This window comes from Netta rufina (assembly GCF_964035555.1).
Source record: "Netta rufina genome assembly, chromosome: 16".
NCBI lineage: Eukaryota > Metazoa > Chordata > Aves > Anseriformes > Anatidae > Netta > Netta rufina.
In genome coordinates this window covers 16,218,432-16,236,017 of record NC_140140.1, presented here as the reverse complement: position 1 = coordinate 16,236,017, position 17,586 = coordinate 16,218,432, and the positions used below count along the sequence as shown (strand labels likewise).

The 17,586-nt window shown below is 63.4% G+C and overlaps 1 protein-coding gene across 1 annotated transcript; it reads right to left on the bottom strand.

Moving 5' to 3' along the window:
• Positions 1–1,804: 1,804 nt before the first annotated feature.
• Positions 1,805–14,043, bottom strand: KIAA1755. The gene is made up of 14 exons (XM_084296447.1): positions 13,920–14,043; positions 10,893–11,090; positions 9,174–10,479; positions 8,935–9,087; positions 8,246–8,369; positions 7,773–7,866; positions 6,902–6,988; positions 6,310–6,426; positions 5,887–5,985; positions 5,641–5,789; positions 4,600–4,738; positions 4,204–4,326; positions 3,241–3,432; positions 1,805–3,164 (listed from the first exon to the last, which is right to left on the bottom strand). The coding sequence occupies exons 1-14, from the start codon at positions 13,920–13,922 to the stop codon at positions 2,193–2,195; spliced, it is 3,756 nt and encodes a 1,251-aa protein (XP_084152573.1). The 5' UTR covers positions 13,923–14,043; the 3' UTR covers positions 1,805–2,192.
• Between the last annotated feature and the right edge of the window lie 3,543 nt (positions 14,044–17,586).

The following is a 17,586-nucleotide window of genomic DNA, read 5'->3' as shown; positions in this document are numbered from 1 at the left end:
TTGCAAAAGTGATAAAAAGCAGCTCCTGCTCCGGAGGGAGGACGCTTACCCAGCGCCACAGCGTGACAGCGCAGCATCGAGGGGGCTACGTGCAAGGACAGCATCGCCCAAACACTTCCACGTGGTATTAGTTCAGTAATAATATTCTAATTCCTCTTCTCTGCTCCTGTTTCATGTACTCAGTGGTTCATTTTTGACAACAGACCGTGTTGGGCCAAGCTGCTCCCTCCTGGTTGGGATGAGTCTTCAGAAGGGAGTCCTGGTGCTCGGGCAGTGCCCGTACAGGGGATGAGCTGTGTGTGCCCGGGCAGGGTGCAGCAGCAGCAGCCCCGGGCATCCCGCAGGCTGTGTGCAGCTGCCAGCTCCCTGCCTCGCTCTGCTCCCATGGGGTCCTGCACCCCAGGGTGCGGGGCTGCCCCTGCGGGAGCTGAGCAAGGCGCCGGGGCCACTCTGCCCTCGGGCACCCACACGTCCACAAAGTCTTGGCGAGCTGCTTGTAGGAAACACGTGGGGGAAATGCAGTGTTTGTGCAAGGTGGGTAAAGCAGGGCATGGAGTAGGAATTCACAGCACGGGTAGGGGGGCAGAGTTCACAGAGCCCACGGTGAGAGCCGCCGCGCTCCGTGCCCTCATCTATGCACTGCGTCAGCTCTGAAGTGAAGGGCTCTCCGAAGCCCTCAGACCTCTTCCGGGGCCAGATGAGTGGGAAAGGGTAAATATCACAATACGAAGAAGTAGAAAAGTGGCCTGGCTGGTGTGACCTCAGAGAAATTCAGGACGTGGAGATAATTGGAAAATGGAGCAAAATTGCCTGAGTTTAACCCAAGATAGGTCAGGCAGACATCACCCGGTATCTCTGCATGATAATTACTTTTAAGCCAGAAGGAATGGGACAGACCTCAGCTATCTGGGTTGCAGAAAGGCAGCGATAGAAGTGCTACTAGGGAAATTAGTACTGAAGCCAGAGAAGATGGGGTTTAAAAGGACTGTGAGTAGGAGCAGGGACCCAGCAGGACCGCGGGAGGAGCGCAGGCAGCGCGCAGCAGGCGCCAGCACCGGAGGGTGGGAGCACTGCCCGCGGGCGGGGGGCTGCCGGGCCTGCCCCCAGGGACGAGGCCAGAGAAGCAAGTCTTGGTGAATTTGGCAAAAACAAGGCCGGAGGGGGTATGACGGATGCTCACAGACTCTGGGATGGGCAAGCGCCCTTTAAGCTGCGGCGCAGCACCGCGTGGGACCGCGAGCCGTGCCCGCCTGGCGGCTGGGAGCAGGGCAGTGCCTGCGGCGTGCAACAGTGCAGTTCGTCAGATGGCTCCCGATGAGCTCATGGCGTGGCTGCTGGGGGTGGGCAGCGGGTCGCTGTCCCGGACAGCCCGTCCCTGCTGCCCTCAGGGTGTCTCAGCAGGGTCCCGAGGGCCGGCTCGGATGGTGATGGAATGGGTCGCACCCGGCCCCGCCAGGTCCCCGGGGCTTTGGGCAGCACGCTCCCGGCAAGGGGCCACCGGGCAGGATGACACCAACCTCTCCCACGTACCAGGGGAGCGGGTGGGACAGGGCTGAGGCTGCAGGCAGAGGCATTCCTCTTAACCCTTAAAAAAAGGGAGAGGGCTCTTCTGCAAGCTGCTGCGGGGCACCAGCACCCGGGGTTCGTGGTGGGGAGCCTGGGTGAGGGGCCTGGCTGGCAGCGGGCTGCAGCTTCCCAACGTGCTCCGCAACGACCACTCTGGGCACTGCTCCGCAGGTTTATTACCATTAATGAATTAGTCGCGTGTTAACGAATGCCTGTGAACAAAGTGCCCGTCGTCATCACTGGGATGGGGCTGCAGCAGTGCCACGAGGGGGGCACGACAGCTCTGTGGGCACGGCCCCCCCGCAGCACCCTGGCACAGCTGCTGGGAACCTGGGCTGCTGGCGTGGTGCAAACCCAGCCCTTGCACGGATAAATGCACTTTACATGATGATTGCTACACACCTAGAGGATTATTGATTAACCTTGTGAGATCTGGTAAATCAGGTTACTGCTGCTTCACAGAGGGGTGAGTGTTAAATGCTGAAAAACTGGAAAAAAATGAAGGATCTGAGACCAAGCATTGGGCAGTGGGTCCTGGTGTCCCAGCTCCAAGCAGGGGACGCCCCAGTCAGGGATCGAGATATCCACAGCCGGGCAGAGACAGCCCGGGTGGGAAGGGGCCACCTTTACTTGGGGTTTGCTTTGCCCAGCCCCTCACTGCGGTGGTTTTCCAGGTAAACAATCTGGGGGGGCTTTTCAGAGGCGCTGGGCAGCCGGGGGCTCGGCAGGTCCCAGGGCACAGCCAGGCTCGCTGCTGGGGCTTCCTCGGTGGAGGTCTGTGAGTCTGAGTCTTCGGAGGAGAAACTGCTGTGGCTGGAAACCTGGAAGTACTGCGTGGTGTCCGCCCTCTGGGCCGCCGCCTGGCCTCGTGGGCTGGGGGCTGCCACCGTCCCGCGCCCCAGGGGCTTGCTTGGAAGGGGGGGACACAAGCGGGCAGCACCCAGAAAACCCGGCTGGGGAGGAGGCGTGGAGGGATGCGTCTGACGGGGTGGGCTGCGCTCCTGGGATGGGTTTCCTCCAGCCCCCTGTCGGGCTCCGCTGTCGCATTTCGGGAGGGAGCCGCCGGCTGCCCTGTGGCACCACGATGTGTGCTCGCCCTCCTGCACCCCCTCGGAGCGTGGCTGCGGGGATTTCGGCGTCAAGGAGGTGGCTTCACCTGGCTCTGTGCCCACGGCAGGGCCAGGAGTGCTGCTGGCTGTGGGCTGCCCCGAGTCCTGCACCGCTCCCTCGGCCACGGCTCGCTCTGGGCTGGGAGCTGCTGGGTGGGCTGAGGCTGCAGACCCCGAGGAGCCGGGGGCGCCCCCCTGCCCGTCTGCCTGCGCTCCCCAGGCCTCCCGCAGCTCTGCCAGCATCTCCTCGAGGATCTGCCGGGTCTCCTGGTACTTGTGCCACGCCTCGGTCCAGGCTCCCAGCCCGCTGCTGCTCTGCATCCTGCGCACCTGCGCCTGCATCTCCTGCAGCTTCTCCATGGAGAACTCCACCGACAGCTTCTGGAAGGAGCTCTCCAGGCACTGCAGAGCCTCCGGGCACCCTGCTGGGCTCCCCCCGTGCTTCACCCGTGCTGAGCACTGCCTGCAGCCCACGTTCAGCCAGGTGATCTAGGAAACAAGACGAGAGCCGCTGGTGATCTCCTGCCCACCCATGCCTGGTGCCCGAGAGGAGCCAAGCACCCACCGTGCTGGAGAACCTGCAGAGCTCGCGCAGCATCTCCAGCTCCGCCTGCCGCCGCTCCATGTGCCTGTAGAAGCTCACCAGCTTCGTCTGGAAAAGGGCTGCGGCCACCTGGAAGGAGTCTGCCTCGGGGAACACCGAATCCTGCACCTCAGCTGCTTCCTGACACAGGGCCAAGCCGTGCCGGTACTGAGCCTGTGGGGCAGTAGGAAGGAAGGAAGGAAAGGAAAGGAAAGGAAGGAAGGAAGGAAGGAAGGAAGGAAGGAAGGAAGGAAGGAAGGAAAGGAAAGGAAAGGAAAGGAAAGGAAGGAAGAAGGATGCACATTGCCTGCTCGCAGCACAGCACTGACCTGCTGCCCAGGACCTGGCTGCTCAGGGTGAGATTCTCTGCAGGTCACAGCACTGCCATCAAAGCTGTGTGCTCAAGTGCTTGTGGCAAAACATTTCTGGCCATGTGAGAAATGGGGATGTGAGAAAATGGGGATTCCCAAAATCTCTGCTCTGCCCTGGCTCAGCTCCTCACACAACCTGGATCATGCTGGCCCCTGCAGATTCACCTTGCTTCTTCCCCCATGCAGTGTGTGTATCTAAAGGGCCTTCACACCGCGGGGGATGTGAGGAACAAATCTGTCATCCCCCCCTGTTGGATGCACTTGTGGGCTCTGCAGTGTGGCCCTGCAGGGGAGGGGGCTGCAAAGGGATTTTGGGGTTTGGGAACAGCAGCCTCAGCCCAACCTGCAGCAGGGAGCAGCGGGCAGCACCCCCAGGGCAGCGAGGCTGCAAAAGGGCTGGCAAAAGTGGGAGGATTGGGGCTCAGTGTATAAACTTTGCAGTGATGGTTGCACACTTCTAATCCTGCACGTTCTGATTTCAGCCAAGTGCCAGGCAGAGCGCCTGGGCCAGGCAGCAGCGCTGCTGGTAGCGATGCTCACGGTAAGTGCCATGGAAATTCCCCTCCAAACGTACTGTGGCCTGACGGAGGAACTCATTAAAGCGCTCGAAGGACTTCTCAAAGCTGTCGGGGCTCCACTCCTCAGCACCCATCTCCTGCAGCCGCGCCGCTCCCTCCCCGTCCAGCCAGCGCCCGAGCTGCAGGGGAGACGGGCGGGGGTCAGGCGGGACCGGCCCCCCCGGCACCTCCCTTTCCTTCCCTGCGCCACCCGGCTCACAGACTGGTTATGCACGGCGGCCCCGCAATTAAAATCAAAGCTCAGGCAATCCTGTTATTATCTGCACTTCCTCCATCATCAAAACTGAGGAAATATGTGAAAATGTCTCTGCGGCGTTCCCCCTGGACAGCTCTAAGGTGCCGTGCCCGGGGGGCTCTGGCTCTGGCCAGCTTCCTGGGGCTGCTCTGCTCACCTTGCTGAACTCGGCCTCCAGCTCCCGAACCTTTCGGAGGAACTCCAGGCGCTCCAGGCAGCTGTTGGACTGCGACACCAGGTCGTGAACCTCCTCCTCCAGCTGGTTGTACAGCCCCTCGGCTGCCTCCATGCTGGCCCTGATGGGGGGGAGATGGGGAGATGTGGAGATTGGGGGTGTGGGGGGCAGCGGGGCTGCCTCTGCCCCGTGGCAGGGTGCAGGGCTGGGTGCCCGAGGGCTGGCTCCTCGGCTGCTCCGTGCCTCCCAAAGCCTCTGGCTGAGGCAGCTCTCGCTGGGCAGGAGCCTCTGCACGCACTGCAGGCAGCCGGCAGCCACAGAGCAGCAGGAGCCAGCCAAGCCGCCTCCTCACCCCCACCCTGAGCCCCCTCACAGCCCACCCGTGACGTGTGGGACCTGCATGAGGGCATCCCCAGGCTGGGGGTGCACTGGGCAGCGGGCAGCACGCGCCAGCCCCGTCACCACGCATGCTGCAGGGGAGCACAGGGACACTGATGTGTCCAACACGGGGACTGCTGTGTCTTGATCTCCCCATCCCATGAGGCGAGCGGGGCTGAAGGCATCAGGCAACATTGGGATGGGGTTTGGTGTAGGACAGCACAGGGAAGGGAGCAGGGGGCAGCAGTGGGACCAGTGCTGCAGGAGTGCGTGCGCCGCCGAGCGTGAGCGGCGTTGCTGGACACGAGCAGCAGTGCTGCATGCGTGCGGCACCACGGACACGTGCGGCATCGCCGGGGCCTGGCCCCATCTAGCGGCTCTGCCTGAGACCAGCCCGTGGGGCTCGCTGCAGGCGGCCTCGAGCAGCCCAGAGCCCGGTCCAAGGCTGTGGGATGACGGCAGAAATCCTGCACCAGGCCATCCAGCTGCAGGCTGCAGGGAGGTTGCAGGGCAGGAGCGGGCACGGAGCCAGCGCTGGGATGCGCTGGGAAGATGCTGGTGCTGGCGGGACCCGGGCTGTCCCCAGGGAGGTGGCTCTGTCGGGTCCCAGTCCCCCCCTCGCCATCGCAGCCACCCTGTTCCTACCTGACGTGCGGCGAGGTGCTGAGCCGGGCGGCCTCCCTCCGCAGCCGTGCCAGCACGGCCCCCCCCTCGCGCTGCAGGCGGACCAGCTGCGGGTCGCTCAGCACCCTGCGCATCAGCTCCTGGTGCCGCCCGATGCACGCGGCCGCATCCTGCCAAGGGACGGACACGGGCCTCAGCTGGGGGCTCGGGATGAGCAGATCAGGGCTGTGCCGTGAGGGAAGAGGGGTGGGGACAGCCCCCCGGTACCTGTGTCCCCGCCAGGCCGTCGGCGCTCCGCAGCTCCTGGATGCAGCTCTGCAGCAGCTCCGATGCCCGCCTGAGGCTGGCCGTGAAGGGATGCAGCTTCTGCAGGGGGAAGCACCGGGGTGAGCGGGGCTGGGCGGCTGTGAGGGCAGCGGGATGGGAGCAGAGGCTGCAGGGAGGAGGCAGAGGTGCAGAAGGAGGAGGAGAGGCACTACTAAGCCAGTGGGGAATATTTTGGGGACACTGCGTGAAGGCCGGTGAGGAAGGGAGCGGAGGTGGATGTGGGTGCGAAGCCAAAAGCAAGCGTTCCTATTGCTTTCCTGGGGATGCCCGTGAGACACAAAAGCTGCTCCATGCTTAGAGCCTCGGGGACAGAGGGGCACCGCGGGAAGGTGAGGAGACAGCTGACGGCGTGATCACAGACACCTGGAAGAACTGAACCCACTCGCCGTGGCAGTAGGGGAAGGTGCCGTCCAGCTCCGCTGTCACCTGGGAGCTGTCGACGTAGCGGCCCAGGGCCTTCAGCGACGTCAGGGTCTCCACCTGCGGGGCAGGAGGCTCGTGAGTACCGCCAGGTCCTAACCCCAAGAATTCCCCAGGGACAGCGTGGAGCTGGTGGCCGAATCCCTCCTCCCCACGCCCCCATGGGGAGCCCCATGAGCTCCCCCGGGGCTGAGCATGCCAAGCTGCATCCCCCTGCAGCTCCACCGTGTTTGGATGCACGGGAGATCACCTGGACTGCAATAATCTGCCACGACAGCCATGCCAGGTAACCAAGCCCATTAATATTTCACATTATATTAATTAAACAGAGCAGCACTAGAAGAAGAATAAGCCCTGTCAAGTGTAGATTTGTTATCCCAACACCTGTGTCCAAACAGTGGCAGTGACTGGGGAGGCACCCGCCAGCAGACCCTTAGGGGCAGCAGCCCCGGTGCGGTGGGGACCTTGCCTGGGATCCCCAAGCAGGGGGACCCTGAGGAGGGGTCAGGGGCGGGATGGGGACGGTTGCCCTCACCTGCACGCCGGGCAGCCTCTCGCGGTGGGCGCCCAGCTCCTTGTCGGCCAGCAGCAGCACGCCGTGGATGCAGCCTGGAGAGACGCTCTGCGGAGGCAGGGGGGAGTCACCTGGGGCAAACCCCAGCGCGCTGCCCGCAGGCTGCCTGTGGTGATGCCACAGCCAGGGGGAAACAAAGGAAAAGGCTCCCAGGGCTCGCTGGCATGTGGAATGGAAACCAATTGCTCAGGGCACAGCCCTGTCCCCAGCCAGCAGAGCGGCTTCCCTGGCAGAAAGGGCCCATGGAGAGGAACCAGCCAGCACGTCCCTCCCCAGCACCAGCGGTGCAGAGGATGGATCCTGCCAGGGCTGAGACCTTTGGTCCTGAACGGCAGGGGCAGTGGGGCTGGTATTTATGGGGCCAGAGAGTGCAAGAGCCTGGCGTGGGCTCTCTTTGGAGCAGGGGACTCTGTCCTGGTCGGGGACTGTCTGTGCTGCTGTGGACGTGCCCAGAAATTAGAGACTTAACGGCAACTTTGGGAACAAAGGGGCGGTTGTTTAAGTGCTGCCAGTCCCGTCAGGAGATGAGAATGTCTGCTGGGGAGAAAGCAGCAAGAGAGACGTGTTTTTTCTAGATAAATATATTGTGATGATGCAGCAGGCAGCTGAGATCTGTCCCAGTAAACCCTCCCCATGGCGCTTACAGGTAAAAATCCGTGAGTGAGATAAAAGCACGGCCTCAGGCATCCCAGGGGGGCTGCCAGCAAGGCTGCTCTGAGCTGCAGGGTCTGGATGTGGCTCTCAGGATCCCACCAAAGAAGGGCTGACACTGTGTCCCCCATGGGACAGGACCTCCCAGCATGTACCTGCCAGAGTGCTCAGCCCCACGTACCTGGACGGAGCGGAGAGCAGAGAACAGGGCTGGGGAGGGAGGCTGGCGCCTGGCGTCCACCACGGCCGTCAGCCCGCTGTCCTTCGCGTCCTTCCTAGCCCAGGGAAATAAAGCACAGTGACAAGGGGGCAAATTCTGCTGGTCGGCAGTGGGTGCCCCCTCAGACTAGACCCACTGGAAGACCGGGCAGCACTGCCCCTCGAAGGAACAGCAGCATGGGGGCCACGGCTGAGCCCCAGCTGGGGGCAGTGCAGGATGGCACCACCAGCACCACCAGCCCTCAGCAGGGGCACGGGGTCCTCACCCCTGCCCCAGGGTGACTGCGGTGGGGACTGAGGACACGAGGAGTGTGCAGGATGTGCCCAACCAGTGTGTGCCCAACGCGGAACATGCAGGACACAGGGCACCCGTCCTGGAAGCCCCCGAGCCAGGAAGCAGCCAGGGGGGTCCTGTCAGGTCCACCCGGCCCTTACCTGGGGAGGGAGCAGAGGCAGAGGAGGAGCTTTGCCAGCTCAGCAGCAGAGCACCAGGCGGCCCCCCAGGCGCTGCCACTGGTGGTCACCTGCAGGAGGGCCCTGCCCAGCTTGTCCGTGCCACCTGCGGGGGAAAGTGGGTGAGTGACCGGGTGAGTGACCCCCTCCCATGGGTGCACAGCCCACACTGAGACGGCTCTACCCAGGCGGTACCGGGGGGCTCCTGTGGTCAGCACCGTGGCTGCCCAGCCCCAGCTCCCTCCCAGCCCTTCAGCAGGGGCAGCGAGAGCTGTGCCAGCCCACGAGGGATCTCACACCAGCACCAGCCCTGGCATTTCCAGGGCCAAACTGCAGGGGATGGCTTTCCTTAAAAAAAAAAAAAAAAAAAAAAAGACGGTTTTACCAGAGTATTCCAGCTCTTGGGAAAAGGAAGTATCCAAACATTTAGCATTTGGCAGCTAAAAGCTGAAAAGCTTCATTTCTGAGGAATGGTGTGGGAGGGCTCCGTGCAGCTGAGCACAGTGTCAGCTGCCTTTTTAACGTCTTTTTAAATTATTATTATTTTTTCCCAGCTGAAAGGAAATTTTCCACCTGGGGGCTTTCCAGACTCTAGCAAAGCCCTGGAACCCCCCCTCGAGACCCCCCCCCTCCAGCAGAAAGGCCCCTCCAGCCCCCGTAGCCGGCGGTACCTGGCAGGCAGACGATGCCGGAGCGCAGGAGCCCGGCGTGCAGCTCCTGCCAGGCTGGTGGCTGCCGGCTGCAGGGTGCCACGGGGCCGTTCTGGACGCTGGTGCTCTGCAGGGACCGGTCCTCCGTGGGGGCTGCAGCCGCTGCATCCGCCCCTGCCCGTGGGAAGAGAGGAGAGGAGCTGGCAAAGGGCGGTGGGGCAGCGAGATGCAACCCCCCCGCGGTCCCGCTCGGTCGTCACCTTTCCCGGCTGCCTTGGCTCTGCCCATCCTGGGCGAGTAAATGGCTGACACCTTCTTCCAGCCCCCCTCGTGCTGGCTGGCGGAGCCGTCCCCGGGTGCTGTCCCCAGCCGTGGGCCCTTCAGGAAGGAGAACTTGTGGCCAGAGCCTGCAGCCTCTGAGCGAGCAGGGGCTGGGGGGAGCCGGGGGCTGCCCGGCCCTGCCGCCTCCCCCCCTGTCACCCCTGGCCTGGCCCTGTGGGGACGGTGGGTGAGCAGCGGGGGGCTGCTGGGGTGGAGGTGGCCAGCCCTGCTGCCGCTTGCTGCGGGGGTCTTACAGGGGGCAGCGGGGGGCACGGGGCCGTCCGGCTCCTCCAGGATGGCTGCCATCAGCCCGGGGCCGAAGCTCACCGGGTTCTGCAGGGCGGCCAGGTAGGAGTCGCGGTGGCGGCACCGTGGGCCGTGCAGCCCCGGCTCCCCGCTCAGCCTCCTCTTCTGGCACGGGCTGCAGGGACCCTCCTGCGAGCTCGGCCCCCCGCCACGGGGCCAGGAGCCCACCCCTGGGCCCCCGCTCGCCCAGGGCAGCACCGCCGCAGCCCCCTGCCCCAGCGGGTGGGCGGGCGGCAGGGACCTGGCCAGGAGGTCCAGCTTCTCCTGGGAGAGGTCCAGCAGGTCCACGTACTCCCCCTCCAGGTTCTGGCTGATGATCTCCTGCAGGCTGGGCACAGCCAGCACGGCCGGCGTCTGCCGCGAGGCAGCCTGGTCCACCTTGATCAGCCCCGGATATCTCCCCTGCTTTGACTTCCAGGAGGCGTCCTTGCAGCCTGGGATGGTGCCCGTGATGTTGCTGTAGGGCTCGGGGGTGCTTGCCGTGCTGCGGGGTGCAGGCGTGATCGCTGCTGCCGGCTCAGGAGCGGGGCCACCCGGGGCACCCGTGGGCACGGTGTCGGGTCCAGCCTTGGGCTTGTCAACGAACTCTGGCGTGGCGATCTTGCTCCACGGCAGCGGGGCGATGCCGTTCTCCGTGGCCACCAGGCAGGTGTGCAGGGGGGGCCCGGCATGGTCGCAGTTAATTTCCTCCAGCCACTCGTTGGTGAAGAGCAGCGCGTAGGTGGCCTCGGGGATGGGCGTCTCCTCCACGCTGCGCAGGTCGTGGGAGAGGTGCTTGACGGTGATGCGCGCCGAGTGCTCCTCGCACGGCTCCGCTTGCAGGTAGAAGTCCCCGGAGCGCAGCAGGAGCGGGTTGAGCGGCGCCAGGTGGACGACCACTTTCTCGTGCAGACACAAGGGCCAGCCTTCATGGAGAAAGATGCAGTTAAAGTAGGGAGCCTGGGAGGGAGGAAGAACACAGGGCATCAGCACGAGCCTCCGCCTGCTCCCGTACCCTCCCAGCTCAGCCCCGTGTGCTCTCCCCGGGATGGGGACTGAAGAGCCCACAGACCCTCCAGGATGTCCCTGAGCGGAGCCCACCCATCAATGCTCAGCCTGTGGCAGTTCCCGGGGGTGCTGTGTGCTCCCCCCATGCTAATGGGGCGAGGTGGTGCAGGAGGTTCACCTCCCAGTGTGCTGGGGTCCGTGCCAGGCACAGCACAGCACCCGCTCTGCGGGGAGGGCACAGGGACAGGGGTGGGGATGTGCAGATGGGGAGCCCACAGCTCAGGACAGGGCCCGGCCCCGCAGGGCATCACACATGAGGGCAAAACTGGGCACGGGAAGCGAGGCGTGGGTATGTGTGAGCTTACACAGGCCGCCTGCCGCACGTGCTCGAAGAGGCGCTTGGCTGGGATGAGGAACTCGAGCAGGCAGCAGAGCCCGTCCCCGCGGTAGCTGGTCTCCAGCAGGCGGAAGACCTGGCCCAGCACCGTCGGGGCCGTGGCTTCGAAGGGTGGGTAGAGGGCACGGAGGGCGCCCTGCACCGCCGCGTCCAGGGACTGCGCGTCCTGCGGGAGGAAAACGTCGCCGGTGGGGAGAGCGGCCCCGGGGTGGGGTGCCCGCACCCCTCGGAGCCTGCGCCACCATCCCGAGCCACATCCACCTGCAGCACGGCTGAGCTCGGGGCTCAAACCCATCCTGTGCTGGGAGCTGGGGAGAAAGAGGGCACAGAGCGCACAGAGCGCCGCACAACAGGGGCACGAGCACGGCGGGTCCAGCTCCCGGAGCTCGCTGGGTTTGGCTGTGGTTTAATGAGCCTTAATGAGCCTGAGAGGCACCGAGCGCAGCCCGTGGCCCTGCTCAGACAGCCGCCGAGCAGCAGCCGAGGGGTTAAGCTGAGCCCCGGAGATGTGCCGCGCTCAGCAACTTGTAGGAATGCAGCGGCCGGAGGGAGATGGAGAAAGGACAAACATCTGAAGATGGATGGAGTGTTTCGGTTCAGACCCACTGCTGGATCCGATGAACTCAAAATTAATCACTGGAGTGTTTTCTGGGAAGTGCTCTGCTGGGTCAGAGCCCCGTCCCGCCAAGGAACGGACTTCCAGACTGGGTCAAGAACGCCGGGTTTTGTGCCGTGCTAATATTGCCTCTCTGAGTTTGCTCTCCAGCTTTGCAGAAGACGTTAATTACACAGAGCTCATGGACACAACGGTACATGGAAGGAAGCATTCAGACCATTTGTATTAAATCTCAGCTGCATCACAGAGAGCGCAAGGGTGAATATAAACATGGATGCAGAAAAGAACGCCATGCCAGTGAGCAAGGATGACAGAGATGTCGATGTCTCCAGCTCGTTGGGGGTATTTCTGCCGGAGAGGCTCCAAGAAGCACCAAGACTGCAGCTCGCTCTTGGCCCCGCAGCACACAGAGCAAGAGGTGCTCCATGGCACTGGGGGGCTGGGCATGAGCTGGAGGTGGGAACGGGCTTCGGGCAGCCATCGGTGGGTCTGGGAGCCCACCCAGAGACAATGTGGGCTTGGTTAATGCAGCTTAATTAGCTTTAATGTGCTTTAGCTAAAGCACTTTGCAGTCACACTTTGGTTAATTCTTCTTGACACTTTCTGTGTCTGTACCCAGAAATGTGGCACCGTCGTGCCTGGAAGGAGGAGCTGCGGGGCCTGGGCAGAGAGGGAGAAAGCGAGGCCCTGCTCACTGCCTGGTCTGCACGTGCGTTCCCTGCGGAGCGTGCCAATGACCGCTGCTTTTCTCACGCTTGGTCTGCCTGCATGACATCCCTTCCTGGGGGGCCTCCTGTCCCGACACCCCGAGCTTGGCTCCTTCCCATCCTGTGCGGTGGTGCAGAGCAGGGCCAGGGAAGGGCCACCCCTGCACAGCTCTGGCACATCCCAAAACCAGCTCTTCTGAAACCAAACCAAACTCTCCCCGGCCAAGCTCATTTGGCACTGATGAAAAAGCAAAAGAAATCAGAAAGAGAAGCCTGGACACAGGGAGCCACGGGGCTGCTCCATGCCACGGGCAGACTGCGGTCTGGAGGGGCAAGAGCGTGCACGGTGCCAACAGCCCCATCCCAAACCCAATCAGTGCCAACAGCCCCATCCCAAACCCAATGACACCCCAATGCCATCCCCCCAGGACCCCACGCTGCCCTCCTCGTCCCGCCTGGCTGCCACTCGCTGCGGGGAAGGTGCTGAGCCAGCAGAGCCTGGGGGTCACTGGTGGACCCACAGCCAGGGTAAAGTGGGGCGTCAGAGCGGGGACAGCCACGCTGCAAGGTTTGGCAACCTCATGGCCCTCAACAAATCCCAGCCACAAGGTGGATTGCTACAGGATGGATCCACTGAATAACCAGAGGCACTTTCCTGCAGATGGAATAAAACCACACAGAACTTCCTAAGGCAGCAGGGACGGCGTCAGCCAAAGTCAGGAGAAAAGTATTGACTGATGGAGGCCCAAATACAGCCTGGGTTGTGCTGAGGAATATTTTGGCCTAGAACGACCAGAAATGTTTTTGTTAAGTGTCACAAAGCACTTCATCACTGCGAGAGGTTTTTGGGGTAAACACAGCGCAGCAGCTTTGTGTTCGTGCGAGAGGCTGAGGAGAGCCTGGCCAGGGAGTGATTAGGAATCAAAAAGGAACCAATTAGCCCACTTCCCTCCACCAGCTGCAAGGGAGTGCAGAAATGAAACAAAAGGCATTAGGGAGCATAAGGAGATTTACATTTGCAAAGCTATTTCCATTTTAATAAGCCAAAGTGCTGTTAAATAGAGATTGATATTTCTCCCCAAATACCCATATTTTTCAGAAGTGGTTTATACCAACACGGCGAGCTGGGCTTTGGTGTTTTGGTGCGGGGAAGTTGTTTAACTCATACCCAAAGCCACAGGGTGACTCCGCTCCCTCTCCTCTCCCCAGCTGAGGAGGGAGCGAGGTTTGAGCAGTAGGGCCAGCAGCGAATAACAGCTCCTCTCCCTCTTCCACAGTTCCCCATCAGTGAGTTTGGCAGGGCAGGATGCAAACGCTCACCCGCAGCCCCGGCACGGAGTCAGAGGCCAGCGCTCAACGCAGCATCGCCCGGGAGCCCAAGGCACCAGCGTGTGCAGCTGCAGGGACGGACGGACAGACAGCCTGGGGGGGACGTGCTGCACGTCCCTGTGCCCGCGAGGCTGGCATGGCTCGGGCAGCAGCACCCAATTGTTGCACCCCAAGTTTTGCAGGGAACTTGAAGCCCTCGGGCCCCGCACACGCCTCGCCTCGAGCCCGCTGCCACCCGACTCCTCCGCGCTCAGTGCCAGCCTCGTGCTCGGGCACACGGGGCGCGGGCAGCAGGTGCTGGGGGCAGCGGCAGCGTAAAGGATACGAAAGCAGAAGGCATTACCATGCTCAATGGGAAGTGGCAGAGGGCCCGGGGGAGACCGCGGCAATAACTGTCCCTTCCCTCTTCCTTCCGCGGGGCCCGAGCGCTGCTTTATTGCCCGCGGCTGTCCCGCCGCGCTCCGCCGCTCCGCTGCGGCTTCTCCCCGGCTGTTGGCTCCGTGATGAGGTCCCGGTGCCCCAAGACGTGGTCCGGGTGCCCCACGATGAGGTCCCGGTGCCCCGTGGGTGCTGCGGGGCTGCCGCCACCCCCGGCCCCATTGGCGCGCCCGGGCCGTCCGACGGGCAGGCTCCCTCCCACCGGCCGCGTCAATGTGGGAAAAAAAATAGAAAGAAAGAAAGAAAAGAAGAAGAAAAAGAGCGAGCCCCGCTGGCGGGGGAGGGGAGGGGAGGGCGGAGGGGAGGAGAGGAGAGGGAGGGGAGCGGAGGAGAGGGGAGGGGAGGGAAAGGAAGGGGGGCGCAGCAGGGGCTGCCCGTGGGACGCGGCGCTCGGGCTCGGTGGCTCCGGCTGCCAGCACTGCCCGGCCACGGGGCGCTGAGTGGGGTGTCCTTTGGGTGTCCTTTGGGTGTCCTTTGGGTGTCCTTTGGGTGTCATTTGGGTGGCTGTACTGTGGCCATGGGGACGCCCACAGCCCCGGCACGGAACTGTCCCGATGCCAGCCCCGTGCCCACGGGGGCCACGCTCCCACCCGCTCCGCTCCCCCCACGCTGAGCCCCCACCACGGGGCTGCGCTGCCCGGGGCTGCTCCGTGCCGCAGCTCGGGGGGCAGTGGGGTTGCAAAGCCCCCGGCCAGCCCCGTGCCCGGCCACGTCCCGCTGTGCATCGCCGTCCTCCCCAGCGCCAGGGACCTGCAAAACTCTGCGTGTGCACGTGCATGTGTACAGAGTGTGTGTGTGAGTGGCCATACGTGCAGGTGTACGCTGATTGGGGTGGATTTCCCCTTTTTAATTAAACGCAGGCTGGTGTATGCCAAAGAGAAAGCTTCGCAGAACTCTTGAGTCTTTATTTCTGGGTTGGCCCAAAGGTAGAGCAGAAGAAAAGTGCCTTTGACGGCTCTTTGGGATGATTCAGCAATGGAAAGTACCTATCTGGGGGCAGAGCGGGAGATTGGGCAACCAGAAGTTGTACAAAAGCAATCAGTGCAAGAGCCAAAGCCTCAGGTCCGCTGTATCAGTGTGCAAAGCACGGACATTTAGCACAGCTCTCCGGTCCCCCAGGCACAGCACCGGGTGCCCACCTGCCCGCTGCCGTGCCCCCCCTCGTGTTTGCAGGCAAAAGCTCAGGGCTGGGCCAGGGCTGGGATGGAGACGAGAGTGGAGATGACTGGAACGGCTGCAGCGTGGGCCGTGGGCTGCCGGGGCAGTCACGGTAACAAAGATTTCTCCAGGGATTAGCGAGCAGCCGAAGGACACGCTGTGAAAACAAGCCGAGGCGGGAGGAGGTACAGCTGGAGAGCTTGGAGGGAGGAACGGCGCGAGGGAGGGCTTTCTGCTTTGCCTCCCATTTCCGTGGGAGCAAGCGAGAGCCCTTTTGTCGCCAGTGCAGATCACGAGTGCTGCAGGGCTCAGGCGCCAGCAGCTGTGTGCGGGCAGAGGCTCAGCCGTGGGGAGCGGGGACGGGACACCCGCTGCAGCCCCCTGCAGCCCCCTGCAGCCCCCTGCACATCCCCAGACCCCCAGACCCCGCCGGTGCTGGCACACAGCTGGCCCACGGCCCCAGCCGTCTCCCCAGGAACCCTCACGCCAACTGGGGCCCATTGGGCCAGCTCCTCCCTTCCCCACCAGCCGCCAACTGCTCCTTTAATTGTGTTAGTTCACATAGTCTGCTTCAGCCTTTTTATAGATTCTCTGAGCGTGGGGTAGGAGGGAGCATGAGATCATGCTCTGGCCTGCTGGAATTGCCTGGTTACCTCTGAAGCCAGCCCAAGAACTCGCTTTGGCTTCTGCGCCTTCTGAGAGCTGCTGCAGGCAGGCGGGGGATGGCTGAGGGGTCCTGCACCAGCAATTGGGGTGAGCAGGAGAGGATGGTGTGATGTGAAGCCTGGTGGGACCCCCACGCTGGTGGAACCCCCACACTGGGCCCCGCAGTGTCCCCGAGGCCAGCAGCTCCCTGCCTGGCCGTGGGTTCCTCTTTTTGGGGGCTGTCACCCTGCGAATGCCCCCAGCATGGCAGGGTCCAGCCCCACACCCCCCAGAGCAGCTCCCTGCACCCTCCTGCTGCCCTGGGACAGCCAGGTGGGGGCCAGGCCTGCCCAGCAAAGGGCAGAGCTTCTGGGGGCCCCCCAGGACCCCTGGCCCCATGAGCTCACCCTCCTCTTTTGCTCCCTTTCTCCACCTCCTGTTTTGCCCGAGCAGCTGCCGGGGCAGGCTGCATGTGGCCTCTCGCCCTGCCCCTCCGGCGGCACAGAGCCACCATTCAGACCCCCCCCCCTCCCCAGCCCTGGCTCTGCCTGAGGTCATCATTCCTGCATTTTTATTTTTACTTTTCTGCAAAATCACCCCCTCTGCGTCCCCTTTTGTCTCCCCGAGGCTCCCAGACATCGTGCTGGGAGGCAATGTGCCCTGGGGGCAGGGGGGCAGTGTGTCGGGGTGCTGGCTGCCCCCCATGGATGGGGGATGCCCTGGCTGTGGAGCTGCTCTGGGGGGGCCCTAGGACAGCACTGGGGTAGAGGCAGAGCATGGGTGGTGAGCCTGGCGTTGGGGAAGGTCCCGGGGGCCAAGCTCCCGCTGGGAGCCTCGTTGCTTGTGGCCAAACCCCTGCACCCAGGGTCCTCATCTGCAAATTGACACTTCTCACTGTGACCCCCCCCCCTTTCTTAGCTCTCGTGTCCCCCAGCGTGTCCGGTCACTCGTCTTTGATGCAGCCGTCAGGGCTGGCGTCAGCTGCTGACCCCGCGCTGACTGAGAGCCGTCCCTGCCTCCCAGAACAGCCGGAGCTGGGTCACGCCGATCCCACAGCTGGCAAAACAGCATTGGGAGAGCCCCCCCGCTGCCTGACCGTATTTTTGGGTGCTGCCGGGGGCTCACAGCAGCAGGTGGGGGTGAGCCACAGCCCTCAGCACCCCCCGATGATGGCATTTTGTGGGTGATATCCCTGCAGCTCCAGGGACATCCGTGATGGCACCGTGGGTCCTGGGCAGAGCCCTCTGGCCCTGTTGGTGGCAAAGGGGGGTTGTGGATGGAGGGAGGGTTTTATTCCCGGCCATGGACCTCCCTTCTTGCAGGTTCCCTCTGAAACCGGCTGGCTTGCTCTCACTTTTTTGTGGAGTGCCCCCGGGGTTTCCCCACGGTTTCCCCTTTAGAGCATTTGCCAGACCACAGCTGGGCTTTGTGGCCACAAATGAAGGCCAGATAAGCCAGGAGCTGCTCATCTTTGATGCGGCCGTCCGGGCTGGCATCAGCTGGTGACCGGGTACTGGCAGAGAGCCACCCCGTGGGGAAGTCCCGTGGTGTTTGTGGCACCGCACACAACGGGTGTGGATGGATTTCCTCGCCAAAGTCCCGTGCCTGGGTGTCCTGCTCGCTGCCCGAGGAGCAGTGGCCTGGCCACACGCACTGCCTCAGCCAGCAGCGGTGGGGCACAGGCCACACACCCACCATGGCCGTGGGGATGGAGCAGGGCCGCAGCCAAAGCCCCAGGTCCCCTCTGAGAGCCCAGGCACACAACTGCA